Here is a 24,755-nt window from a genome sequence, read left to right as displayed (position 1 = left end):
CTATGTAACTGTAAAAGATAGAATAAATCCATATTCTTTCCTTTTTTCTCTTAATTAAAAAATAACTGTATAAAACAATGTTATATAGTTGTACTGTTAGGCTTAGAACATACAGAAATGTAACATATTTGACAATAACAGCACAAAGGAGGTAGGTAAGAACAAAGCAATACTGGAGTAAGAAAATGACACCAGATGGTAACTTGAATCCATAGACTCAAATTTAAAAAATAAGAAATGGTAAATAATAAGGTTAATATAAGAAATTTTATAAGTATATACTTGTTCTCCTTTCTTTTCTTAGCTTTTTAAATAGACATGCAATTATATAAAGTAATAATTATAACAATATATTGATAGGTTTGTAGCATATATAAATGCAGTATGTGGAATAATAATAGCACAAAAAAGGGGAATGAGGGAATAGAAAAATATAGGGGAAGCATTTCCAATATCTCACTGTAATGAAGTTAATACAAATCTGAAGTAGATTCTGATAAATTAACATATATGTGGTAAGCCCTCAAGCAACTACTAAGAAAATAAACTGAAAAAAAGTTAAATAAAAATCATTAAAGCAACTAAAACAGTACACTAGAAAATATTCACTTAATGCAAAAGAAGGCAATAGAAGAAGAATAGAGGAACCAAAAGAAAAAAAGACATGAGACAACAAAAAGTAAAATGGCAGACATAAATCCAATTATATCAACAACAGCATTAAATGTGAATGGGTTAAACAATCCAATCAAAGGCAGAGAGATTGTCAGGCTGAACGAAAAAAAAGAACCAACTTTAACCTGTCTACCAAGATGTGCTTTAGATTCAAAAATACAAATAGGGTAAATTTAAAAGGATGGAAAAAGATGTATCATGCAAACAGAAAGCTGGAGTGGCTATACTATCTGACAAAGTATTTTTTAAAGTGAAAATATTGCTAGAGATAGAGGCATTTTATAATGATGAAAGGGTGACTCCATCAGGAGGATATGAAAATTATAAACATACATACACCTAAACAACAGAGGCCCAAAATGCATGAAGAAAAAGCTGATGAATTGAAGCAAGAAACAAACAATTCAACAAGAACAGTTGGAGACTTCAATATCCTACTTTCAATAACAGATAGAAATAGGAAGAAGAGCAACAAGAAAAGAGAAGACTCGAACAACACCATAAGCCAACTAGACCTAACAGACATCTATAGAACACAGCACCCAACAAGAGCAGAATACACATTCATCTTAAGTCTACACAGAACATTCTCCAGGATGAACCATATGTTAGGCCATAAAACAAACCTCAATAAATTTAAAAGGGTTGAAATCATACAAAGTATGTTCTCTAACCACAATGGAGGGAAATTATAAATCAGTAACAGAAATCTGAGAATTCATAAATATGGGGAAATTAAGCAACACATTCCTAAATAACCATTAGGTCAAAGAAGAAAACACAAGGCCAATTAGAAACAAAAACGTAACAAACAGAACTTACAGGATGCAGCTAAAGCAATGCTTAGAGGAAAATTTATAACTGTAAATGCCCTTATTAAAACAGAAGATCTCAAATCAATAACTTAATCTTCCACCTTACGATACTGGAAAAAGCACAAATTAAACCCAAAGAAAGCAGAAGGAATAAAGATTAGAGCAGAACTAAATGAACAGAGAATACAAACACAGTAGAGAAAACCAACAAAATCAAATGCTGGTTCTTTGAAAGGATCAACAAAATCGGCAAGCCTTTAGCTAGACTGACCCACAAAAAAAGAGAAGACTCAAATTATCTTAACTAATAAACCTTCTGAGACAATATTACTTTACACATCATCAGGTACATTAATTACCAGAGGTGCTTATATATGTGTAAGCTATGTGAAAAAACACTCGTTTGTCACCTTTTTTCCTGTGTTAGGTAAACAAAATCTACCCTAAATTAAATTTCAAGATCTGTGAAATTTGTCATTTGTCCCTAGTTAACTCCTCCCACACACACCCTTTTGCTTTGAGAGGTTCCTTTCCCAACTTCAGGGCCCATCAAATACTTTTACTTTTCTTTCCCAGGCCACAATGAAAACTGGACAGATTTGAGATCAGTTACTTGCACTTCTGCTAACTGACAAAGTACCCTTTCAAATTCATTCCTACAAAAGCATCACTATAAACAGTATTCATATTCTGAGTCTGAGCTACCTGATTGTGGAATGAAGGGGCTTTCCATATTGAAGAATATTAAGTTTCTGCACAACCTGACCAATGGACACCACAAGCTGAACCAAATAGTTCATTTCAGTCATTTGACTCAGAAAATACACAGTAAATAAATTTGACTATTTCAATTTTAAAAAAAACATTTTGGAGGGGGAAATATGAGCAAATAGATAACAGCCTGAAAGTCATCGGAATTAGTGTTTCCTGTTATGCTTCTTTTGCATTTTTCAGGGACGGACAGTTGGAGACCACAAGAAGTGTTAGAAGTTAAGTCCAAGAACACTCTGGCTGCTCAGTGCCAACCCATTAGGAGCAGAGAGGCTGGGGGCCTGTGCACTGTTTCGTTCCATGGCCTGAACCCAGGGTCTACCAAACGAATGCCGGGACGCCATCTGATCGGCCTCTCAGTCACAAAAGGATTCAGATCTCATCTTTTGGTGTTAACTATAAATGAGGCTACACCTGCAGCCAATGGTCAGCAAGGGTGTGGTACCACTTTTTGTCTCTAAGTGTTTAAATATGCCACAGTTTTTGTAACTGTGATTGGCCATTTCTTCATTTTTGTATACACCACCAAAAAAAAGCATCCAGGGCCTCTCTCTGCCTCTCCGAGGCTCTGCCTGATGCTGCCCTGATGTGGCCCATGGTGATGGGCAGATCCCACCCCTTCACGAGCCTCGGCTTTCCTCACTCTGCTGCAGCTCTAGTCCTTTCTATCCCTGCCCAGGCCTCCACCAGGAGCCTCTTCACCTCCATTTTCAGGGGTACTTGGCGTGATACTTACTTGTATTTAAGACTTTCATTATTACAACTGCTACCTAACACATCCAAAACCTCTCAACACATACTTATTCCGCCTGTATTATTTCTATTTCCAACTTAGATATTTTGCATCACAAAAATCCCTCCAAATTTGGATTATGATGTTGAAGTCATTAGTTTTACAACAATAATTATAATAACAACAAATAACCTTTATTAAGCACTTGCTTTGTGCCAGGCACTCTTACATAAATTATCTCACTCTGTCACATCTAACTGCATCTAAGCATATGCTGAAATTTTCCAGTAGGACTTAAAATTAATTAAAATAAGGATATTGTTGCTCATCTTTGAAAGAAACATCTCAATATATGAAGAAGTGAAATCCATAGAATAAAATATTTTAAATTCTTACAAAATACACCACACTAAATTATCATAGGATACTATTAAATTTATGTTTTTATCATGGAAAATAAAACTATTCTCAGTATGTCGTACCCACTTTCTTTTTATTCTATTTCTTACACCTTTCTCAAATCTCTAGAAACCACAGCTTCTAATACATCAAATAAATACAATTAGATCCACATGTTCAATTAAATCTTTTAACTATGAAAGTTATATAAATGAGTATTACGTTCTTGCATTAACTCCCCAATTGTTTTCTATAACAAACGAGCCTGACATTAACCGTCGTATGAGGGCTGAAAAATAACATGAGATACGATTTTTACCAATCCTTCACATTCCATTTTGAAGCTGTATGCTGTTCTTGATCACAACTCTTATTTTATTATCAAGAATTACATTGCCCTCCAAATGAGTGAATTTTCTGTTGGAGACAGGAAATGAAAGACCGGTAACGCTGAAAATGTATTTTTCCTATTTCAATATTAATATACAATATATATTCATATTACTAACAAGTCTGAAAACTAGTTTCATTTCTTCTACACATAAGCAATGAACAGTATGTGCAAAAATATGAATACTAGCAGCAGTGATGAGGATATACAAGATGGGGTTTCTTTTGAAGGTACAGCCATTTCAAATATTTCACTAGAGCATGTGTACTGGCAGCTGTCACACACGTCCATCGAGTTGGATTAGATGAAGACAAACAATGCAGGCTTCGAGGATGAACCGAAGCTGCCGCTCAAAAGTTTCCATTTCTCATCCAAGGGCACCACAGGACCATTGTCTTCCTCCTTCAGGCAAAAAGAATGAATCAGTTATGTTACTGACATTCCTCCCCAGCAGACTGAAAAGTCTTTTTACAGTCCAACGAGAGACAGGAAAAACTCAAAATTTCCTAAGAAAATGTGGCAATTCCAAAAATATCTTCATGCTCAAGTCTGTCATCGCTGCAATTTTTCCACAGTCCACCATATTTTATTTCTATGGCAGAATCTACTAATGCAAAATTTCATAGAAACAAATATTTTCAACCAAAATAAACTACTGTTTGAATTTTCTAAACAAAAATGTCTATATCATGTTTTAATAAAGTTTTAAGTTATTGTCATTAATTTCATGTGTAATAAATATCACAGATGGTAATCGCTTGAGCACAAAGACCACCTCTTCCTAGTCCTCAAATAACTTTACAATTCTATTAAATAAATGGGTAAGTAATATAGAATAATACATGAAACAATAGTACTTTTTGAGATAATGAATTTCCCTTTTAGTAAAATGATATTAGCTAAGATTTTAGTTCAATAACTTCTACTCGTGTTGCCAGAGATGGGAATGGTGAAACTGACACTTATACAGTTGCTAAATGTAAACTGGTCCAGTCTTTTGGAAAACAAGTATCTATTAAAATTTAGAATGCATACACTTTTGGACCCAGAATTATGCATCTAGGAGCTTAACATACAGATACAACCATCTGATCATGCAAAGATCTTATGTGTAGGGATATTCACTGCAGCAAAAAACTGGACACAAACTAAATGACTTCCTTCCTTAATAAATTACGATGCAATGGAATACGCTTTAAAATGGTCCATATATGGTGTGGATGTGGATGTGCCTGAACATATATACATGTCCATGTATGTATGCATAGGTGCATATAAATATATATATAATTTCCGGTACAATTTAATAGAAAATATTTATAAATGCTGGGATATATATTTCCAAACTACATTTCAAAGAAGATAATGAGTCATGATCATGTCTTCAAGATTATGTCTCAAAGCTATGATTTCAAAGTTAAAATAAGACATTGTTTACATGTATATTTGACAATTATAACCTATGTAATGAGAAAACAGCCATTCTGAGTTGTGCCTAGGCATTTTACAGTATGACAACCCTGTTCTCATCCAGAGTCTAGACATTTAGACAAGGACCAAAGATTAGGATTTCTGCCACAAGTTCCCACCTTGCTTCTCCCAGGGCACCTTTAAAAATGACCACTCAGAGTTAAGCCCTCAAAAGCTAGTGACTGCCACCTCAATCACCTTATAAGTAATAGGTGCTTGCTACCCTGCTCTCCATCTCCTGATGACTCATGCATGACCTGGGATAGAGAACTGCCCTTCCCAAGGTTAATTGTGCCCCTGTTCTGGGACTTGTAATTAGCAAACCTTGTGACTTTACCTCCTTTGTGTCAGTGTAGTGAAACCGTGCCTTCAATCAAAATGGCCCCAGGGTTTCCACTTCCCCAAAGTGGAAGCTCAGATGCCAGGAAAGAGTTACCAGCCAACTCCTGTGGTTGGCTGGTGTCTCCTCATTCAGCAGTAAGAATCTACATATTCAACTTAACACACCAACTCTGAGTTTTGCAATAAATTATAAATCAAAGTGACTGACATGAAACTGACTGATGATTAAAATTGTAAAGCCACAGCATTTCAGAGCTAAACGGAGCCTAAAGATCACAATGTATGAATTTTCTGCAAAAGGAAAATAACCCAGAATCCTCCGTTTCCTAAAATGTGTTCCACGTAACTCAAGAAGTTGATCAAAAAAATGAATCCACATTCAAAAGAAGTTTGGAAACTCTGGTTACATATAGTAAACTATGGTTCTTTCATACAAAACTGTCTCAGAGTTCTTGTAAATCTCCAACGAGAGGATATTATATGCAGGCTTCTCCAAATTTATGTGGACAGTCATCTCTTGATTTGACAAACAAATGTCTTGATGGACGAAAGCTCTGCAGAACACATTTGGGAAAGGCTAGTCTAGAGGCAAATATTCCAAGTTTATGAAAGTAATGAAATTTCATTTCAAGAATATATCCAACCATTTTCAAAATTAAGCTGCCATGCTCCAGAACATCAATTAAGCCAAAGACAGGTAAGTAAATACACAATTGCTCTAATCAAACAAGGTCAGGTCTTGACCCAAGGCATTTTGACATTGAACATACATCCACATGTGCATGTGCACGTGTGCATGTGCTCATAGGTGTCTCACTCATTTTTGAAGCTCTAAGGCTTTGATTTAGAGGGTTCTCAATGAATGCTGAATGAATTCCAACTTACCTGAGTATGGATTCTGCTGGTGAATTTAAGTACTCACTCTGCTAAAATCTCCTTCATGGAAGAAAATAAAGGTAATAGCCTATGCTTATTGAGCTTTTTCTCCTCTATATTTTTCAAACAAAGAAAATGTCACCTTCTGATGCCAAGACACTCTGAGGATGATGTTTATATTAACTCCCTTCCAAGATGAATGTTTGATCTTGTTCACTGCAGATACCAGATTACCTGAGTGTCTTCACTTGATCTTTCAACTGATCACAATCTAGGGTACAGATTTGGAATCAGAGACCCAAATTCAAATCTCAGCTCTGCCACCAACTTGCTGCAAGATTTTAGGCAATCTGCTTGCCCCTCCCGAGCCTCAGATAACACCACCTCCTTTGCAGAGCTTGTGTGAGAAAGTACTATGACAACAGATATAATGTGACAACAGTGCCTCCCAGGCATATAACTGAGCTACTATTGACGATTTCAGTTGATTTTATAGACATTTCACTAGCTGAAAATTGAACTACTAAATGGCCTATTATTTTCCACAATGTGTTTGAAATTTACTTTTCAGTATTTCAGAGAAAGTTTTCATGGGATGGAATCATACTTGATCTCATCTGCACTGTGTTCCCAAGGTCCAGCATAATATCTGGCCCAAAGCAAACACTCCAAGAAAATGCAGGTATTTATGTATGTGTGTGTGTGTACATACACACATAAAAAAGTATAACAAAACGGCAGTAGCAATTGCTTTTTTTTTCTTGGTGAGGAAGATTGGCCCTGAGCTAAGATCTATGCCAATATTCCTCTATTTTTTGTATGTAGGAAGCCACCACAGCATGGCTTGATAACCAGTGCGTAAGTCCACGCCCTAGATCCAAACCCACAAACCCTGGGCTGCTGAAGCGGAGCATGCAAACTAACCACTATGCCATGGGCTGGCCCAAATTTGTACTTTTATTTGTATCAAAATTATACATGCACATAGTTTAAAGAGTTAAACAGTTCTAGAAGGTTTTTTATGAACACTATCAGTCCCCTGTCCCATATGGCACAAATTTCCTCTTCCTCAACTCTTTTAGCCGATTATTTTATTAAAACCATAGAACAAGTAGTGTGATTGTATTGCTCCTTTTCAATTTTCTATTTTAGTACTGTCTGTAGACTTTCCCTATGGAAAATGAAGGTGTGACTCTTGCCTCCCATCAGGCCCCCACACCTCCCCACATCATCCATACACACATAAGCTCTTTCCTTCACTCATCCTTCCAATATGGTTATATAGTAACTTTGGCTGGATCAATCAATATTCAATTTCTATTACTGTGATGATGTAAATATTATTCAGAGCTCAACTACATGTATTAATCCAGTCATGTGCCACCTAACAATGTTTCGGTCAACAATGGACCACGTATATGATGGTGGTCCCATAAGATTAGTACCCTGTAGCTTAGGTGTGTATTAGGCTGTACCATCTAGATTTGTGGAAGCACACTCTGATGTTCACACAACGAAATCGCCTAATGACACATTTCTCAGAACATGTCCTCGTCATTAAGCAATGCATGACTGTATATCATTAGTTTTCTTTTCCTGCACAATTTTTTTTCTCTAGAGCGAATAATTACCTTGGGATTTTTCCACTTCAGTTTTCTACGTACTCTATCAAAAACTACCTATCAATTGCCTGACTCTCCTCTCAAGAAGTTAAGGCATATCCTGCAATCTATCAATTTCATCTTCCTGGAGAAAGCTCTTCTGGAAACTTCTCATCTGCTCACATCTGGACTGACATCCTCTATGCCTACAACTTCATTTCACTATCATTCTGGCAATCTCCATTGCCATTCTCCTTTATTAGATTTCCTATTTTCTAAATCACACATCTGTTTTCTCAGCTTACTCCATTTTGGTGAAGCACATCTTTTAGTAGCTTCCTGGGAAATAAATTTTCAATGACCTTGATACCTGAAAATGACTTTGAAAAGTCATTTCACATTATTGAACGTTTGACAGGGGAAGAAATTCCAGGCAGGTTGTAATTTTGCCTAAGAATTCTAAAGGTCATGCTTCACTGACTTTTAGCCTCCAGTGTTGCTGTGGAGAAGTCTGATATTCAAATTCCACGTCCTATGATTTTGGCTGGCTTCTTTTCTCCCTGTAACTTCTCCCTCTGTGTTCAGAAATCCCACAATGGTAGTGCCTTGGTGTGGGTGTATTTTGATCTACTCTGCTGGAAATTCAGTGGGTCCTTACAATTTGTAAATTTATGTCCATGAGTTCGGAGAAAATTTTTTTAATGATTTTGTTGCTGCTTTCTCTCTCCATTTTCTCTGTTCTCTCTCTAGTCTTTCTATTATTTGGATAATGAGCCTCCTAGACTGGTCCTACAGTTTTATTATTTTATTCTCTCCGCTTTTTGCTCTAGTTTCTGAGAGATTTCTTTAATTCTGTCCTACTTCTCCTATAAATATTTTTCATTTCTTCTATCATGTTTCAATTTCCAAAAGCTCTTTTTTTTAATATTCCCTCTCTTAATAGCATCCTATTCCTGTTTCACGGTTGCAATTTCTTTCCTTACCACTCTGGAGATATGAATGATTACTTTTTTTGAAGTTTTTCTCTTCCTAAGTATTTAATCCTTATAGCCTGCCTTCCTCTGTGTTTTGGGCTCTTATACATAATAGCCTCTCTTCAAATACTCTTAACTGCTCATACCTAAGAATGGGAACCACCACTACAAGAAAACCAGAGCGGAGCCTCCAAGCACACAGGAAGCGCTTGTCTGTCGTGCCCTCGCCATAGTATGAGCCAGCTGGGTTATTTCAGTAGAAAACCCTCTGGGTTTCAGATTCTCCAGAAAGACTCTTCCAGCCCTGGGTCTGAGTAGAGCCCTTTCTGCAAGTATACTGGAGGCCAAGTGGGGGAGGAGGGGAACATGAGGTATGAGGATGTTATTTACTCACCCTATTTTCAGTGAGTTATCTTGATCCTCAACTGTGCCCATGTCCCCTAATAGAGAGATTTTCTTCATCATCTCGGGAGGATAAGCATCTCCAGGTATCCAGCAAAGGCTGGGAGGGGATTTGGAGATGTAACTGCTTCTCAACCAGCTTTTAACCGATACAGAGGATTTTACTCTCGCTTCACTTCAACTTCTAGAGATAGCTGTTGTCACCAATTCCTGGGACTTTGAGAATTTCTGTCACGTAAGCAGGCTTGTTCCTCACATCTGCCAAATCCATTACCACACAACCATCTGCTTCCAGCTTCCAAAATATTATTGCTGTTGTCTCCTCTTTTGTTTTCTCTATCCTTGTAGGTTTGTGTACTTAAAAATAATCTCTTTCCTGTTATTTTACTGCAGTTTGTGGTAGAAACAAAATTAATCACCTATGTTCAATGGATTATCATTATTTGATACAAAAGTTCCTTTTTATACATTAAGTTCTAAAGTTTCTACAATAACTGTATTACTTGGTAATCAGAATGTAAATTTATTTGGTAAAACAATCTAAAGAAATGACACTATGAATATACAACAACAATCAGGCTGACTTTCTCCCCTTTGGGACTTCCTCTAAATACCCATTTATCTATATATAAATAATAAGAAAGCTTAACTGCAAAAGGAAATCTTCTACTGCACAATGATCATTGTTCATAATGAGACCTTGAAGCATGGCCATATCCTAAGAAATCTTCTAAATCATCAGCTATTTCAATATAATTATAACAGATGCTATCTTTCATGTGACTATTTCTGAATCTTAAATTATCTTCTCTGAAGATACCCTAGGGAATGAGTGAAAATCAAATCGCTACTGTAGAATTTCCTGGAAAGCTATTAAAAATAAAAAAGCATGCATGCACACATGTCCTTCTCAAAGGCTGCTGCAGGGCCCAGGGCTGACCTCCGTGCCAGGGAGTCTGGCTCAGCTAACTGATAACCCACCAAAGCAAAGCTCTCTAAGTAAGTTAATTCAGTGTAAAATCTCAAAAATGAGAGTCTTTAAAGAACTAGCAATATGCTAGACATGAGGACTCTCTCTTTCAGAACAGTCTCTTTCTCCTGGACACTTGTAGAACACCTTCTTGGGCAGCTGTCACATGCTGCTTTGATTTGGAGTTGGCTGTGTACCTGATTTACTCCCAGGACTAGGCTGGAAGCTCCTTCAGGGGAGAGCCTTTGTCTGATTATGTTCATATTTTCACACAGCCCCTAGAATGCTGCCATACACACAACAGAAGGTTAACAATTAATGTCCTTCCTTTTCAAGCAAGGGCATACAGCCACCTTATTTTTCAACATACCCACTAATAACAGTATCAGATCATGAGGAAGGAAAGTAAGGACAGAAAGGAGAAAGAGAAAGGAAGAGGTCAAGAGCATCAAACGCCTCTGAAAATTCAAAGGGAAGAGAGTAGGAATGATGTTACTGGATTTGGAAATAGAAATCCAAGTGTATCAGGAATAAGAAAGGAGTACCAGATATCACTGTTCATTATTTAACATTATTCTGGAGGTACTAGATGGTGCAATAAGATAAGAAGAATTAAAATTATAAAGGAGGAGATAAAATTGTCATTATTTACAGATGCGATCAACAGTCTATTTAGAAAACTCACTCAGCTAAAAGGTTATCGGGAACTATATGAAAGATTAGTAAGAAAGCTAAGGGCAAACTTAAGCAATATTCTTTCAATGAAAAAATATTAACAACATAATAGAAAACTACACTAATCAAAATTGTTAGTGATAATAGCAACAACAATAATAATCGTAATAGCTCACATTTATTGAATGCTAACCCTCTGCTAAGCACTCCACTGTGTATTTTACCATATTTCATTTAATCCTCACAACATCTCTAGGAGGCCTGACTCTTAGTATCTCCACTTCATAGACGAGGATACTGAGGCTGAAAGAATATTAGTAATTTGCCCAAGTTGTGGAGCAGCAAGTGGAGGTGCCACGGTCCCCATCAAGCCACATCCCATCTGATTCCAGAGCCCTCCAGATATCTCATCGTACCTTCACAACCCCCCTGTGAAGTGGATACTATTCCGGCCTTCTTTTAAGTGATGAAAAAGGAGACTGAGAGATCTCAGTAACTTTTCAAGGTCACGGAACTAATTAGTGGCGGAGTCAGATGGAACCCGAGCCGTACCCCTCTGGGCTACAGAGCCTCCGGGTTCACCAGGGACCCCAGTGCTGGAGATGGCCGGCACTGAGAGAAGGGTTTGAGAGATGTTTGCTTCTTATTCATTTCGTTCTGCATTGTTTGGATTTTCTGCCATGAACATGTATTATATTTGGAGATACGGGAACAAAGAACAAAAACAGAAGGAAATCACAGGTGACTCTTGCCACAGCAATTTCAAAAGGGAGATGGAGAGGATCACATTTCAAGAAAGTGAGGAGTAAAAAGAGATGAGAAAGAGGTGGAAAGTATACAAGAGTGACTGACTGAAAAAATGGCAAAAACACCTTCTATAAAACATTCAATCAATGGTGCAAGCATAAATAGTATAACCCTTAGAGAAGGTATTTTAGCAATATTTTACCAAAAATGAAAACATGCATGTGCTTTTCCCCAGAAATCTCACTCCCATGAACTTATCTAAAAGAGATAAGGAGGCAAAGATATACAAGGACTTCATCATTTTCTCCCTTTTGTTATTTGAAATGTGGTGGCTTGAAAAGAGCTCAAGGTTTGCAGTCAAACCTACGTGGGTCTGAATCCTTGCTTTGCACTTTACTGGCTGTGACCTTGAGCAAGTTACTCAATGCCTCCCAGCCTCAGTTTCTTTACCTCTAAAATAAAAATGAAAACATATGCCTCACAGGATTGTTGTGAGGATTAACGAAATAAAATATAGCAGAATGTCTGAAACATAAAAAAGTGTTTGTTCTTTTCCTTCTCACCACTCACTAACATGTCTACCTTAAGGTGAATGTATAAATTTTTTAATCTAAACTCCAGGATAAATCATACAGCTTAGTCATTTCTACATCACTCTGCATCAAAGTGTCATAACATTAAACTTAGCTTTTAAAGTTATTCAGAAGTAAACCTATGTTGCGATACCTTGACACTTTCTCAATCTCAATTAGAACTAAACTAATTAACAAAATTGTTCTATACACTACAGTGCATCACATTTTTCTTCCTTCTTCCCTAATCCCTGGTGTGTTGTAAGGGTGATTGAGTATCTAATTACTTCTTAATTGAATGCACATATTATACATTTTTCACTAGTTCAAGCTTAATGCTTTTAGTCCAGAAATCAAAGTCAATGAAATTAAGTTGAATTGGGATTTGGGCAACTATTATAATGAGAGAAGGTTTGTATTATGTCTAATTATAAGTAAATGTGGGTTTTAACATTATTTCCTATGGAAATATTTCAGGTATAAGAATGTGCCATAAATGACTAATTTAGATGATGAATAACATTGTTATTCTTATTTACAATCTTTTATTCCTCATTATAGTGATTTTATTGCTGGGACCCACTAAATATAATCATTCTTTAAAGAAAAGATATCATTAGAGAACCGTTGGTTGTACCCACACTAAAACCAGAATGAACATTCATATCTGTAAAAATTACATGAGTTTCTCTGCAGCAAAAAGGTTATAGGAATTCTCGCATGCTGCAAACCGAGGAAAAACATAAATCTTGTAAATATTTGTAATATAACCAGTTACATTAATCAAAAACATTTACGGCAAACCATAAAAATATTAGTATCAAAATGGCATTCCAATTCAGTTAATATTTTACAGACAGTATTTCATGAGGGCTTTTCTTTTCCTTTTTGCCTTATGCAGAAGTGAAAAAACTCTGAAGTAGGTCTTCTCAGAGAACAAAGGTTTGTTTGCTTGTTTGTTTCCAGCTATGGGGAGCAACCATCTGGAATAATTTAGTTGAAGAACTTCAGGCAGAAGACTACATTAAATCACTTTTTGAGATCCAATTCAATGCCATGCTCCTGAGACACCTCTGAAAATATCTTCTGCAGACAAACCCTAAAGACCTTTATGAGCTTCTGACCACTAAAAGTACAACAAGGATTTAAAAATTTTGATAGAGTTTCAAGAAGTACTGTAATGGAAAACAGACTCATCCAAAACCAATGTGATTTTCTTATTTTAACCATTAATTTATTGTGAGACTGTGTTTCTTAGTGGGAAATTTCTTGATTGGGAAAACCTCCATATTACCTAACAAATATTTCCGATTCTGTCCAAGATATTGGGCATTGTCTAGACTATTTTAGCTTTGTATGTTATCAAAACAAGTTTTAACTGGAATGTTTCTTTAATTAAAACTAAAGTAGCCAAAAGAATGTGGCAAATCTATTTGTACTAACACAGAAATACCTCCAAGACCTATATAGTTAAATGAACAAATTTTTTGTATGGTATATTTTTATTAAAAATATTTTAGCATTGGCCCGGTCGCACAATGGTTAAGTGTTCATGTTCTGCTTTGGCGGCCCGGAGTTCGCCAGTTTGGATCCTGGACGCAGACATGGCACCGCTTAGCAAGCCATGCTGCGGTAGGCGTCCCACATATAAAATAGAGGAACGTGGACATGTATGTTAGCTCAGGGCTAATATATATATATATATTTTTTTAAATACACTGTTTCTCACCCTTGTGAGGGTCATGTCAGTACCTACCTTTCTCTTACATGGTTTCTTCTCTAACTTACCCTTTTCCCTTCTTGAGGAGATGGCTTCCATTCCTATAAAGAGGTCTAGGCTAAGCTCCTCCATACTGCCATGCCATAATCTTCTCCTCCTAGAGTTTTCTACATCTAAGTAATTTGCTATGTATAATCATCAGGACCATAACTCCCATGTAACGAAATAAAAATATTAAAAAGGTAGATCAGGGGACTTCAGTCATTTCACCATGTTTCTGTACCCCCTGTAATTGTTAATACCAAGCTACATATTAGTAGATCTAATGCAGATCAATTTTCTAAATTTCATTTTCAAAAGTCTCTGCACCTTAATAGCTGAGACATTTACATCATATGCCAATAACACAAACTTCCATGTGGATGGCAATAACAAACTACCATACTACCACCATGCCCCAATGGAAGATGGTAAGAATTAGTCATGTCATTCTTTCCCACCGTGCTCAGATGTGGATTCAGAATCCTCTCAAGACAGCTCATGTCAATCAATCAGAGTTGACACACAAGTTTGAGCTCTCTGTGCCACCCATGTCTTTTATTTTTATACATCTTCCTTAACAATCCTATGTAGAAGAGAGGGAGGATGTTCTTGCAACAGTCTAGATGAGAAATGATACTAACTTGATGGCTTGTGATGATGGAAATGGAGACACACAGATGGATCTGGGGGCTCTCAGAGGCAAATCTGCAGAACTAAATGACAAATTGGACAGATGAGGTGAGATGAAGAAGAAAGGTGTCAAGTATGACTTGGGTTTCTAAGAAAACTGGAAGAGAGCCAGGTCTGTGAAGGAAGATCGTAAGTTCAATCGTATATATTAAGTTTGAAACGCCTTTGACATATCCAAAAGAAAAGTCATACAGACACTTGGTCATTCAATTCCAGTACTTAATAGAGAGACCTGGCTCAGGAATATAAATGAAGGGTAACAGAAGGTAACAAAAGTTGCGGGCATAGATGAGTCACCTACAGAGTGAGCGGGCCCCCAGGCTGAGCCCCAAGGACCCCACCAGGAAGGGGCCTACTGGAAGGTCCATTGGGATGCTGAGCTTTTATATTTTATAGTTCCCTGGGCTATGATGACTCTGCTTTCCTAAGTCTCTATGAACTTCATCATGGAAAAGAGAAACCAGAGAGAACAGACAGCAGGTAAATGAGAAGGAAACTGAAATGAATGCCTCTTTATAAGGTTTTCTTAATAAGTCTCAAAATGGAAGAATAAAGTTAAAAAATTGATTTGGGGAAATTACCAAAAATGAGCACCCATGAGGTAAAAGGCATTATACAACAAGTTTAGATGAGATAACCTGGTCTCAGTGATTTTTTTTATGGAAAATAAATTCTTCAGGTTTAAAATCATGAAACTACTATATTTAAGGTATCAGAAAATATTAATGCTCAAAATACAAGCTGGCCCATGACAGCAAAATGTTCTCTTTTCTTCTTCCAAACACAATTTTGTTTAAATTCATGGGAGGAGAAAGAAACTAAATCATTCAGGAATTTTTATCCACAATAAATTATTAGCATTTCTAAAACACAAAAAGTTAAAGAAGACAGATTTGGAACCAGGGATTATTTTCCTTGTTCAATAATCTGGGGGAAAAAAGGCCTATACAGCATTGATATTTTTCATTCTTGGGTTAATAGCAATTTTTATATCTCATAATCAAAACATAATAACTAGGTTGAGCATCCTTGGCATTTTGGCATTTTCCTGAAATCATTTTGAAATCCTTTAGGAAATCCATTCCATTTTCAGGAAATTCTATATGCTACAGTAAATAGAAAACAGCTATATCCATTGAGCTTTCATTTCTCACCCTAATGCTGTGCAACATGTTAAATTATTAGAGTGAGGAGAGCCCAAGTTCTATTGACTGAAAATATGGCTTTGAGCTTTCCATTTATCCTGGAAGGATAATAGCTTTTACCTACTTGATCATTCAGAGTCGACATTCCCCCTTTCCCCACAAAGCCCCCTCCCTTTCTATAATGCCTTATCATTTTCTAACCTAGAACTCTTTTAGGTTATAAAGGAAAACTGATATGAAATTGATGTTAGCTATAGCTTTCTTAAAGCTAAGAAGACAATATTATTAATTACAAAAGCATAGTGGGGAAGAGTTCAACACAGTCAAGGATGACTCCAAAAACCCAGAAAAAAAAACAAGCACAAGTTTGACAAAAAGATCATTCCGAGATGCTTGCTTCATAACCCCTCTTTTTCTTCTTCCCTTTGTTTTTTTTTCTGACCTATTTGGAGTATACCTATATTTTCACCTTTTAAGGGGAAAAAAGAAACTATTTAAAGAGCCTTGTGGCATTGGCTTTACAGAAAATAATTATAATTAATTACAGTTACTGTAAATATGTGTGCAGTTTAACAATATCTGAGTCACAGGGGAAAGACGCAAGTCTTTGAACAGACAGAATAACCTTTAAAAAAAAAAGGCTAATACTTAATGAAACAAATAGGCAAATAGTCATGTTGTCAGAAGGTTAGTACCAATAGTATGATGTCAAGAACGACAAGTAAACTGCACCTTTCACTTGGTCTTATTTCTTGTTTGCTGTTAAGATTTGGTTCTCCCACATCATATAGAAAATTCAATGGGTAAAGGATCATTTAATGTCAGTTTGCTCCCGGGAATCTGAACTAGCACCGCTGAACTAAAGAATTCCCAGCACCTGGGTGAGTGATATGCCAATTCTTCAAACAAGTACAAAACCATAGTTCATACTTTTAAGTGGTAATATAAAAAGGCACAGATTATTCATGGGAATAATACGTCTTGGTTATCAAAGCCCTCCAGATGTCTAGACATGTCATTCAAAAAAAAAAAAAGTCACTTTAAGTCCAAAAACTAAAGTTATTTTATAAAACATAGCTAAAATAAATCTGAATTATTTTAAACATTTTTTAGAGAACTATCAGAAAAAAAATTTTTCTCCTTTTCGGTTCCAAGAGCTTAAATGAAACATTCATGCATTAAATTCAAAGTCAGACTGCCAAATCATTTCACTTTAATAAAAATTTGAATTACCTGCCTTAGGGCATTATTAAATATCAAATAAAAAGCACACATCCATAAGCCTGATTTCCCAATATAATTTTATGTAGAACTATGACTAGATTTGTATTACACATTTCAAGATAAAAGGATCAAAAATGTATTCATAAAAGGATGAAGTCAGAATTGGAGTTGCCTTTGAAAGAATTCCTGCACCATTCTTAGGAATTTTTGGAAAAATGACTCCCTTTAAGTAATTTCAGCAACCAAGATAAGGACACAAATCCATCCTCCTTTTCAAAACACCTAAATTGTAACCAATTTAAAACTTTGAAAAATTACATATTATCCTCCTAATGAATATGAAGTATCTGAAATAGATTTAATCTCATAAACAACATTTTAGTCTTTGTGTGTGTGTGTGAAAGAGAGGGATAAAACAGTGACAGTTATTCAGCTATTTAGAGAGAGGCAACTCTGATCTAGGACCAGATACGGATCAAAAATTCAAGGCAACAATCTTGTTTCATAAAAAGTGTCACTTAGAGTTGCTGATATTCACAGAGAGTATACTAAACCTAGACTGGAGACATTCATAAATTCATGTTCACCAAACCTCATCGCACCTCATTGCCTGCCCCTCCTTCCTGGGTCACTGCTATAAGCCTACCCTTCCAGCCTCACTCTGCTCCAATCTCCCGTCTTCCCTGCTGCCCTCACCTCTCCTAGCTACTACCCAATTCTTCCTTAAATAATCAAAGTAAGTCATGGGAGCATCATGGTGGAGTGAGCTTTCCCCATAAACTCTCCCCTCTAAGATACAATGAAAAGGACATTCATATTAAAACAGAGGACACCCACACAACACAAAAGGCATCTGAGAGACCCACGCAGCCATACATCAGAAAGCAGAGGTGCTGGAGCTCCCTGCCCCAAGGAAGTGGAATGATGTAAGAGAAAGCTTCTGGACAGCAACCCAGGGATTGCATGTGGCTCAAAGAGGAAATGGGGGAGGAGATTTTGGCCCTCTACAGGAACACCATCAATCTCTGAGGTCCCTCATAGCCCAGGGGAAAAGCCCCACACAGAAGTGACTAGCTATCACAGGGGTTTCTTCATCAAGCTAACACCCCAGGAGAGCAGATAGCAAGGGCAGAGCAAGAAGGCCCCAAGATCACACAGGAGAAAGGAAGTGTCCTTCCCCACCGTCCAGCACCCCAGTACAGCACCTGGGAGCTGTGGTACGGATCATAGCAGGCTCAGAACACACACCTCTTGACCCCCATCCAGTGTCAGCAGGTCAATTACAGAAGCAGCCATTAAATATTACCACAATGTGGAAGCACAAAGCCACACTGTCTAGCAGTATGAAAAAATATATTAAATCTCCAGATCAGAGGGAAAATTACGAGTACCCAAAACCAGTCCTGAAGGCACAGAAATCTATAATCTAAATGATAGAGAATTCAAAATAGCTATCATAAAAAAGTCAGTGAGTTACAAGAAAATGCAGATAGACAGTTCAATGAATTCAGGACCTACTTCACAAAAGAGATTGACACTATAAAGAAGAACCAATCAGAAATACTGGAGATGAAAGACAATGGATGAGATGAAGAACATGGATTCCCTGAACAATAGAGCTGATATTATGGAGGAACGAGTCAGTACTACTGAGGACAGAAATATAGAAATGCTTCAGATGGAAGAGGAGAGAGAATTAAGACTAAAAAAAAAATGGATAAGTTCTCCAAGAAATATCCAATTCAATTAGGAAATGCAACATAAGGATTATAGGCATTCTAGAAGGAGAAGAGAAGGAGAATGGAGCAGAAAGCTTGTTCAAAGAAATACATAGCAGAAAACTTCCCAAACCTGGGGAAGGAGATGGAAATGCAAGTGAAAGAGACAAACAGATCTCCTAACTATATCAGTGTAAAAAGACTTGCCGCAAGGCATACAGTAGTGAAGCTGGCAAAAGTCAATGACAAAGGAAAAATACTAAGGGCAACAAGGCAGAAGAAAATAACTTACATAGGAAACCCTATCAGGCTTTCAGTGGATTTCTCAGCAGAAACCTTACAGGCTAAGAGAGAGTGGAATGATATATTCACATCTTTGAAGAACAAAAAACTCACAGCCAAGGATACTCTATCTGGCAAAAATATCCTTCAGATACGATGGAGAAATAAAAACTTTCCCAGATAGACAAAACCTAACGGAGTTCATCGCCACAAGATGCCCCCCTACAAGAAATCCTCAAGAAGGCCCCCATACGTGAAAAAGAAAGAAGAAAAAGATTAAAAAGCCCTGAGTAAGGAGATAAATAGGTAGACAAAATCAGAAAATTGTAGCTGTCCATCAGAAAAGGTTAGCAAATATTCAAGTATAACATTAAAGATAAAGAGAAGGAAAAAAACAAAAGTAAACATAATCTTGTCATTTTAACCACAAACTCATGACACAAGATGGAGTAAGATGTGACAAAAACAACTTAGGAGGGGAAAAGGAAAGGATTGGATCAGCTTAGTCTAAAGAAATAGGAGGTTATCAGAAAATGGGCTATCTATCTCATCTATGAGATTTTTCATACAAACTTCATAGTCACCACTAAACAAAAAAGTAGAACAGAGGCACAAATAATAAATAAGGAGAAAACTAAGAAAACCAGCATAGAAAACTACCTAACCAAACTGGTAGTCTGAAATACATGGGACAAGAAACAAAGGAAATGCAGGAGAACTGAAAACAAGTGATAAAATGGCAGCATTAATTAATTAAAAAATTAATTAAAAAACTAATTAATTAATATGGCCCTCACATATCAATAATCACTCTAAATGTAAATGGACTGAGTTCTCCAATAAAAAGACACAGAGTGATGGGATAGATTAAAAAACAAGACCCAAAAATATGCTCCCTCAAGGAAACACATCTCAGCTCCAATGACAAACACAGGCTCAGAGTAAAGGGATGGAAGACAATACTCCAAGCTAATGGTAAACAAAAGAAAGCAGACGTTGCCATACTTATATAAGACAAAGTAGACCCCAAGATAAAACAGGTAAATAGAGGCAAAGAGGAGCAATATATGATGGTAAAAGGGACACTCCACCAAGAAAACATAACACATAAATATATATGCACCCAACGCAGGAGCACCAAAGTATATAAAGCAACTATTAACAAACCTAAAAGGAGACATTAACAACAACACAATAATAGTAGGGGACCTCAACACTCCACCCATATTAGTGGATAGATCATGTAGACAGAAAGTCAACAAGGAAACAGTGGAACTAAATGAAAAACTAGACCGGATGGACTTAATAGATATATATAGAATACTCCATCCAAAAACAGTAGAATACACATTCTTCTCAAGTGTGCATGGAACATTCTCATGGATAGACCATACACTGGGAAATAAGGCAAACCTCAATAAATTTAAGAGGACTGAAATAATAACAAGCACTTTTTCTGACCATAATGCTATGAAACTAGAAATTAACTACAAGACAAAAGGTGAGAAAGGGACAAAGATATGGAGACTAAATAACATTACTGAGCAACTAATGGATCATTGAAGAAATTAAAGGAGAAATCAAAAAATACCTGGAGACAAATGAAAATGAAAACATACCATACTAACTCACAAGGGATGCAGCAAAAACAGTCCTAAGAGGGAAATTCATCACAATACAGACTGACCTCAACAAATAAGAAAAATCCCAAATAAGCAATCTCAAATTACACCTAACAGAATTAGAAAAAGAACAAACAAAACTCAAAGTCAACAGAAGGAGGCAAATAATTAAAAACAGAGCAGAAATAAATGCAATTGAGACAAAAAAGACAGCAGAAAGATCAATGAAACAAAGAGCTAGTTCTTTGAGCAAATAAACAAAATTGACAAACCCTTAGCCAGACTCACAGAGATAAAAGGAGAGAAAGCTCAAATAAATAAGAGTAACTCATGGAAACGCTAAATCTATAAACCACCACCTCCATCTTCATTCCTATTACAGCACAGAAAGTGTCCATTCTCTTAACAAAAGCCATTCTCCACATCTGCTTAGGATTTCATCCCCTTTCAACCTCTCAGAGATTTCATTGCTAGGATTAGTCCCACTGAGAAACAGCATCTTCAGCCTCTCCCATGTACTGGCTCATGCCCCCCAGCATACAGAAAAGTTTTTGTATTTCTTTCATTTAAAAAAAGTCTCCCTCATTCCCATCCCATCTCTGTTGGGATTTCTGCTCAGATTTCTGCTCCCCTACCAGCTCAGACTATCAAGACCTGCCATCACATGGTATCTCTACCTCCTCCTTTCACACTCATCTTCAGCCTGCTGCAACCTAACAAGCATCCCTCATTGTCATGCCACCCTGGCTGACAGTGCTGGGACACTCTCTGATCTCTGCAACGTAGTGGTTAAGAAAAAGGGCTCTGCCAGTCAGGCTCCCTGGGTCCAATTTCCAGCTCTGCTGCTCAACGACTGCACTACTTTGGGCAAGTGACCTAACTTCTCTGTGCTTCAATTAACTCTTCTATAAAGTCTCATATAAGATCTTGTGAACACTTAATGAGGTAATCTCTATGTGGCATTAGAACATTACATATATACACATATTATATTTTATTTATATATTATATATATTACATATATTATAATATATATATATACACACACAAAATCTGTATGCCAATAACTCCCATCTTCAGTTCACACCTCTTTTCTGATCCCCACTCCTGAAATTCCAGCTACCTTCATGATGGGTCCACTATTGTGATTGACAGGCATCTCTCTTTCAAATTGCTCCCAGTCAACTCTTTATCTTTCCATCCCAAACAGAGCCTCTTCCAGCTTTCCTTCTGTCACTCAATGGCACTCTATCCACAGTTTCTAAAGCCCCAAACCCCAGAAGTTATCTTTGATATTTCCATCTTCCTCCACCCTCATCCACTTGATCAGTAGATACCACTTTCAATGTCTATTTCACATACATTAACTTCTCTCCATCTCCACTACTATTCTAGTATCTGAGCCTCCATATCTTTCACCTTGGCATACTGGCAGACTTCCAAAATATCTTTCTACTCCTGCCCTAGCCCACTGTAACCCTATCCATTCATTCTCCAGCCACTGTGATCTATTAAAAACATTCATGCGATCAGGCCACTCCCCTGAGTAGAAGTCTTACAGGTTCTCAATGCATCAACAACAAAATAAAGATGCCTTAACATGGCTGACAAGGCCCCTAAAATATGGGCCCTGCCTAACTCTCCCCTTTGATTTCTACACCCAAGACTCATAGGGCCTTCTTTCAGGCACCTCAGTGCATCAAATTCTTACCTCCTCCACAGGGAGTAGCCCCGCAGGGCCTTTGAAGAAGAAATTTCCTCGATCTGAAATCTCCTTCAGTACATTTCTTTGTTCTTCTCATTCATGGAACTTATTACAATTTGTATATCTTTGAAGTATTTCTTTTTCCATTATCAGGCTCCCTACCTCAGACTCTAAGTTTTAGGAATACAGAGACCACATCTGTTCTCACCTCTGGTATATTCAGAACCAATCACAAAGTAGGCGCTCAATAATAATTTTTGATTAAATATTATTTTAATTTTTTAGCTCATCCATGATAAGGCCTAGCTTGAAGCACTCTTGGATTTTCTCCACTGTTACCATATATGAATTACTGGAAGCTTCCACTCATTCCTACCAAAGTCAAGTTAGAAGAAGGGGGAGATGAGCCATGCTGGCTAACTTAGACACTGAGAACAAATGAGAAACATGGCCGGCTGATCCAGGACATGTGTAGTTCTAAGAGACTTCTAATTTGTCTAAAGACATTCAAGACACACAGTGTTACGTGTCATGATCGAGTCAAAGAAAATAAATGTTTTAACCCTTAAGAAGCTTGAAATTAATGGAGAAAATAAATACACAAACAGCAAACGGACAAAAGAACGTGAAATGAGAGGTACGATCGAAGGAAGAAGCAGAGAGCTCATGCTGAGAGCAGTATTTGAGCTGGGCTTGTAGGGCAGCTAGGATTTTAAGAAGCAAAAGGAAGGGCAGGAAGGGCTATGTGAGCAAAGCACGTTCACAGAAGAAAACAGATAGTTTGGCTGGAGTCCTGGGTATGTACAGTATAGTAATAATGGAGAGGCAGGAAAAACGGATTTGGAAACATGGACTAAATGGTCACCTTTAAAAATTCCCATGTCAACTGTCCAGCTCATGAGACTGTGAGCAGCTGGAGGCCAGAGGCTTCTGCTCATCTGTGACTCTCCAGCCCACTGGACCACTCACACAGTATGTGAGTACGTACTCACAAGGGTCCATCAAACAGTCAGAGCTCTGTCCTGCTCACCTAGGAAGCTGTTCCAACAGCTGCCTTCCTCTACGGGAAGCCTTGTTGGCCAGTGATGTGCACCGACCTATGTAGGCGCTCTTAAGCAATTTGCAAGGTAAAGAAATAACCCAGTGTACAGTCATTTACGTATATTTTATCTTCTCCACATTTGTGACACATTATTCGGTTAGCTCCTTAAGGGTAAGGAATACATAGACTGAATTCAATATATTGAAATGTATAGGTTATGTTTCAATCAATAAAGAAATATACCATATTCAGATAATTAATAAGGGCTTCTTGATCTATCAAATAAAAGCACTTCCATAGGACAAGCATTTTCATTCATGCCAGATCTGCCCTCACCTACCCCGATAAACAAGACCATCAAAACTGCATGAGACAGCGAGGGTCAGCTCTGGGGCTCCCATACTCCTCTAACCCTGTCGTTTACGTTCCTCAGTCATCAGGTGGTGATTGCTGCAGCTTCAAGGGTGCAACACAGTAAAGTACTAAAGAGGAACTGGCATACCACTGTTTCTCTGCCTCAGGGTGACTTTCCTTATGAAAGCCAATATTAAAGCAAAACTTGGAATTAAAGGCTGCTGTGGTAGGAAAATATAAGGATTGTAGATCTTTTCAACACTACATGAAATTTTTGAAAACCATGTCACTTGTAATTAATGGCGCTTGAGAATGTGTCACAAATTTTATCAAAATAAAGTAGACTCATACTGCTAAATTATCAGTATCGCCAGGAAAGTAACTTTGGCATGACAGGTTTACATAACTATGTGCCCATTTTCCTTACTTAATCTGCACATACCCAGACAAAGATGGACTTGTTCCTATTCTCTTTGGCTACTGAAATGCAGCTCTAATGACTCTGTCACTAAGTGGCTGAGTGGGTCTAAAATTGTCCCCAAGAATCCCATCGCAGCCTTCCACAAGTTCTGCCCCCTTAACGTGTGTCCTCAGCCTTCGAAATTCTTCAATCTGAAAATAAAAGCAGAGCAAAATAGATTAGTCATTTACCAGACATTAACAAAACTGGAGTTTCATAAATGACTTAAAACATGCATAAATTACAACTAAAAGAGAAAATTAAAATTAAATTTCCAAAAACAGAAAAACAGACTTAATTCTTCCAGACCAGAGACATTAGACAAGATAAGATCCCTG

The 24,755-nt window shown here is 37.1% G+C and overlaps 1 protein-coding gene across 1 annotated transcript in view; it reads right to left on the bottom strand.

Annotated features, from left to right (window-relative positions):
• Window positions 1–3,166: 3,166 nt before the first annotated feature.
• The window catches only part of CA8 (carbonic anhydrase 8), a 103,135-nt gene continuing 81,546 nt past the window's right edge, over window positions 3,167–24,755 (bottom strand). The window contains exons 8-9 of the mRNA XM_001496473.7: window positions 24,400–24,569; window positions 3,167–4,186 (exon numbers count right to left, since the gene is read on the bottom strand). Coding sequence (XP_001496523.1) covers window positions 24,435–24,569 — 135 coding nt within the window. The 3' untranslated portion in view covers window positions 3,167–4,186; window positions 24,400–24,434. The remainder of the gene's footprint in view (window positions 4,187–24,399; window positions 24,570–24,755) is intronic.

Source organism: Equus caballus, chromosome 9, assembly GCF_041296265.1.
Source record: "Equus caballus isolate H_3958 breed thoroughbred chromosome 9, TB-T2T, whole genome shotgun sequence".
Lineage (NCBI taxonomy): Eukaryota > Metazoa > Chordata > Mammalia > Perissodactyla > Equidae > Equus > Equus caballus.
Note: the sequence above shows the minus strand (reverse complement) of the source record. Positions and strands in the feature narration are given on the sequence as shown.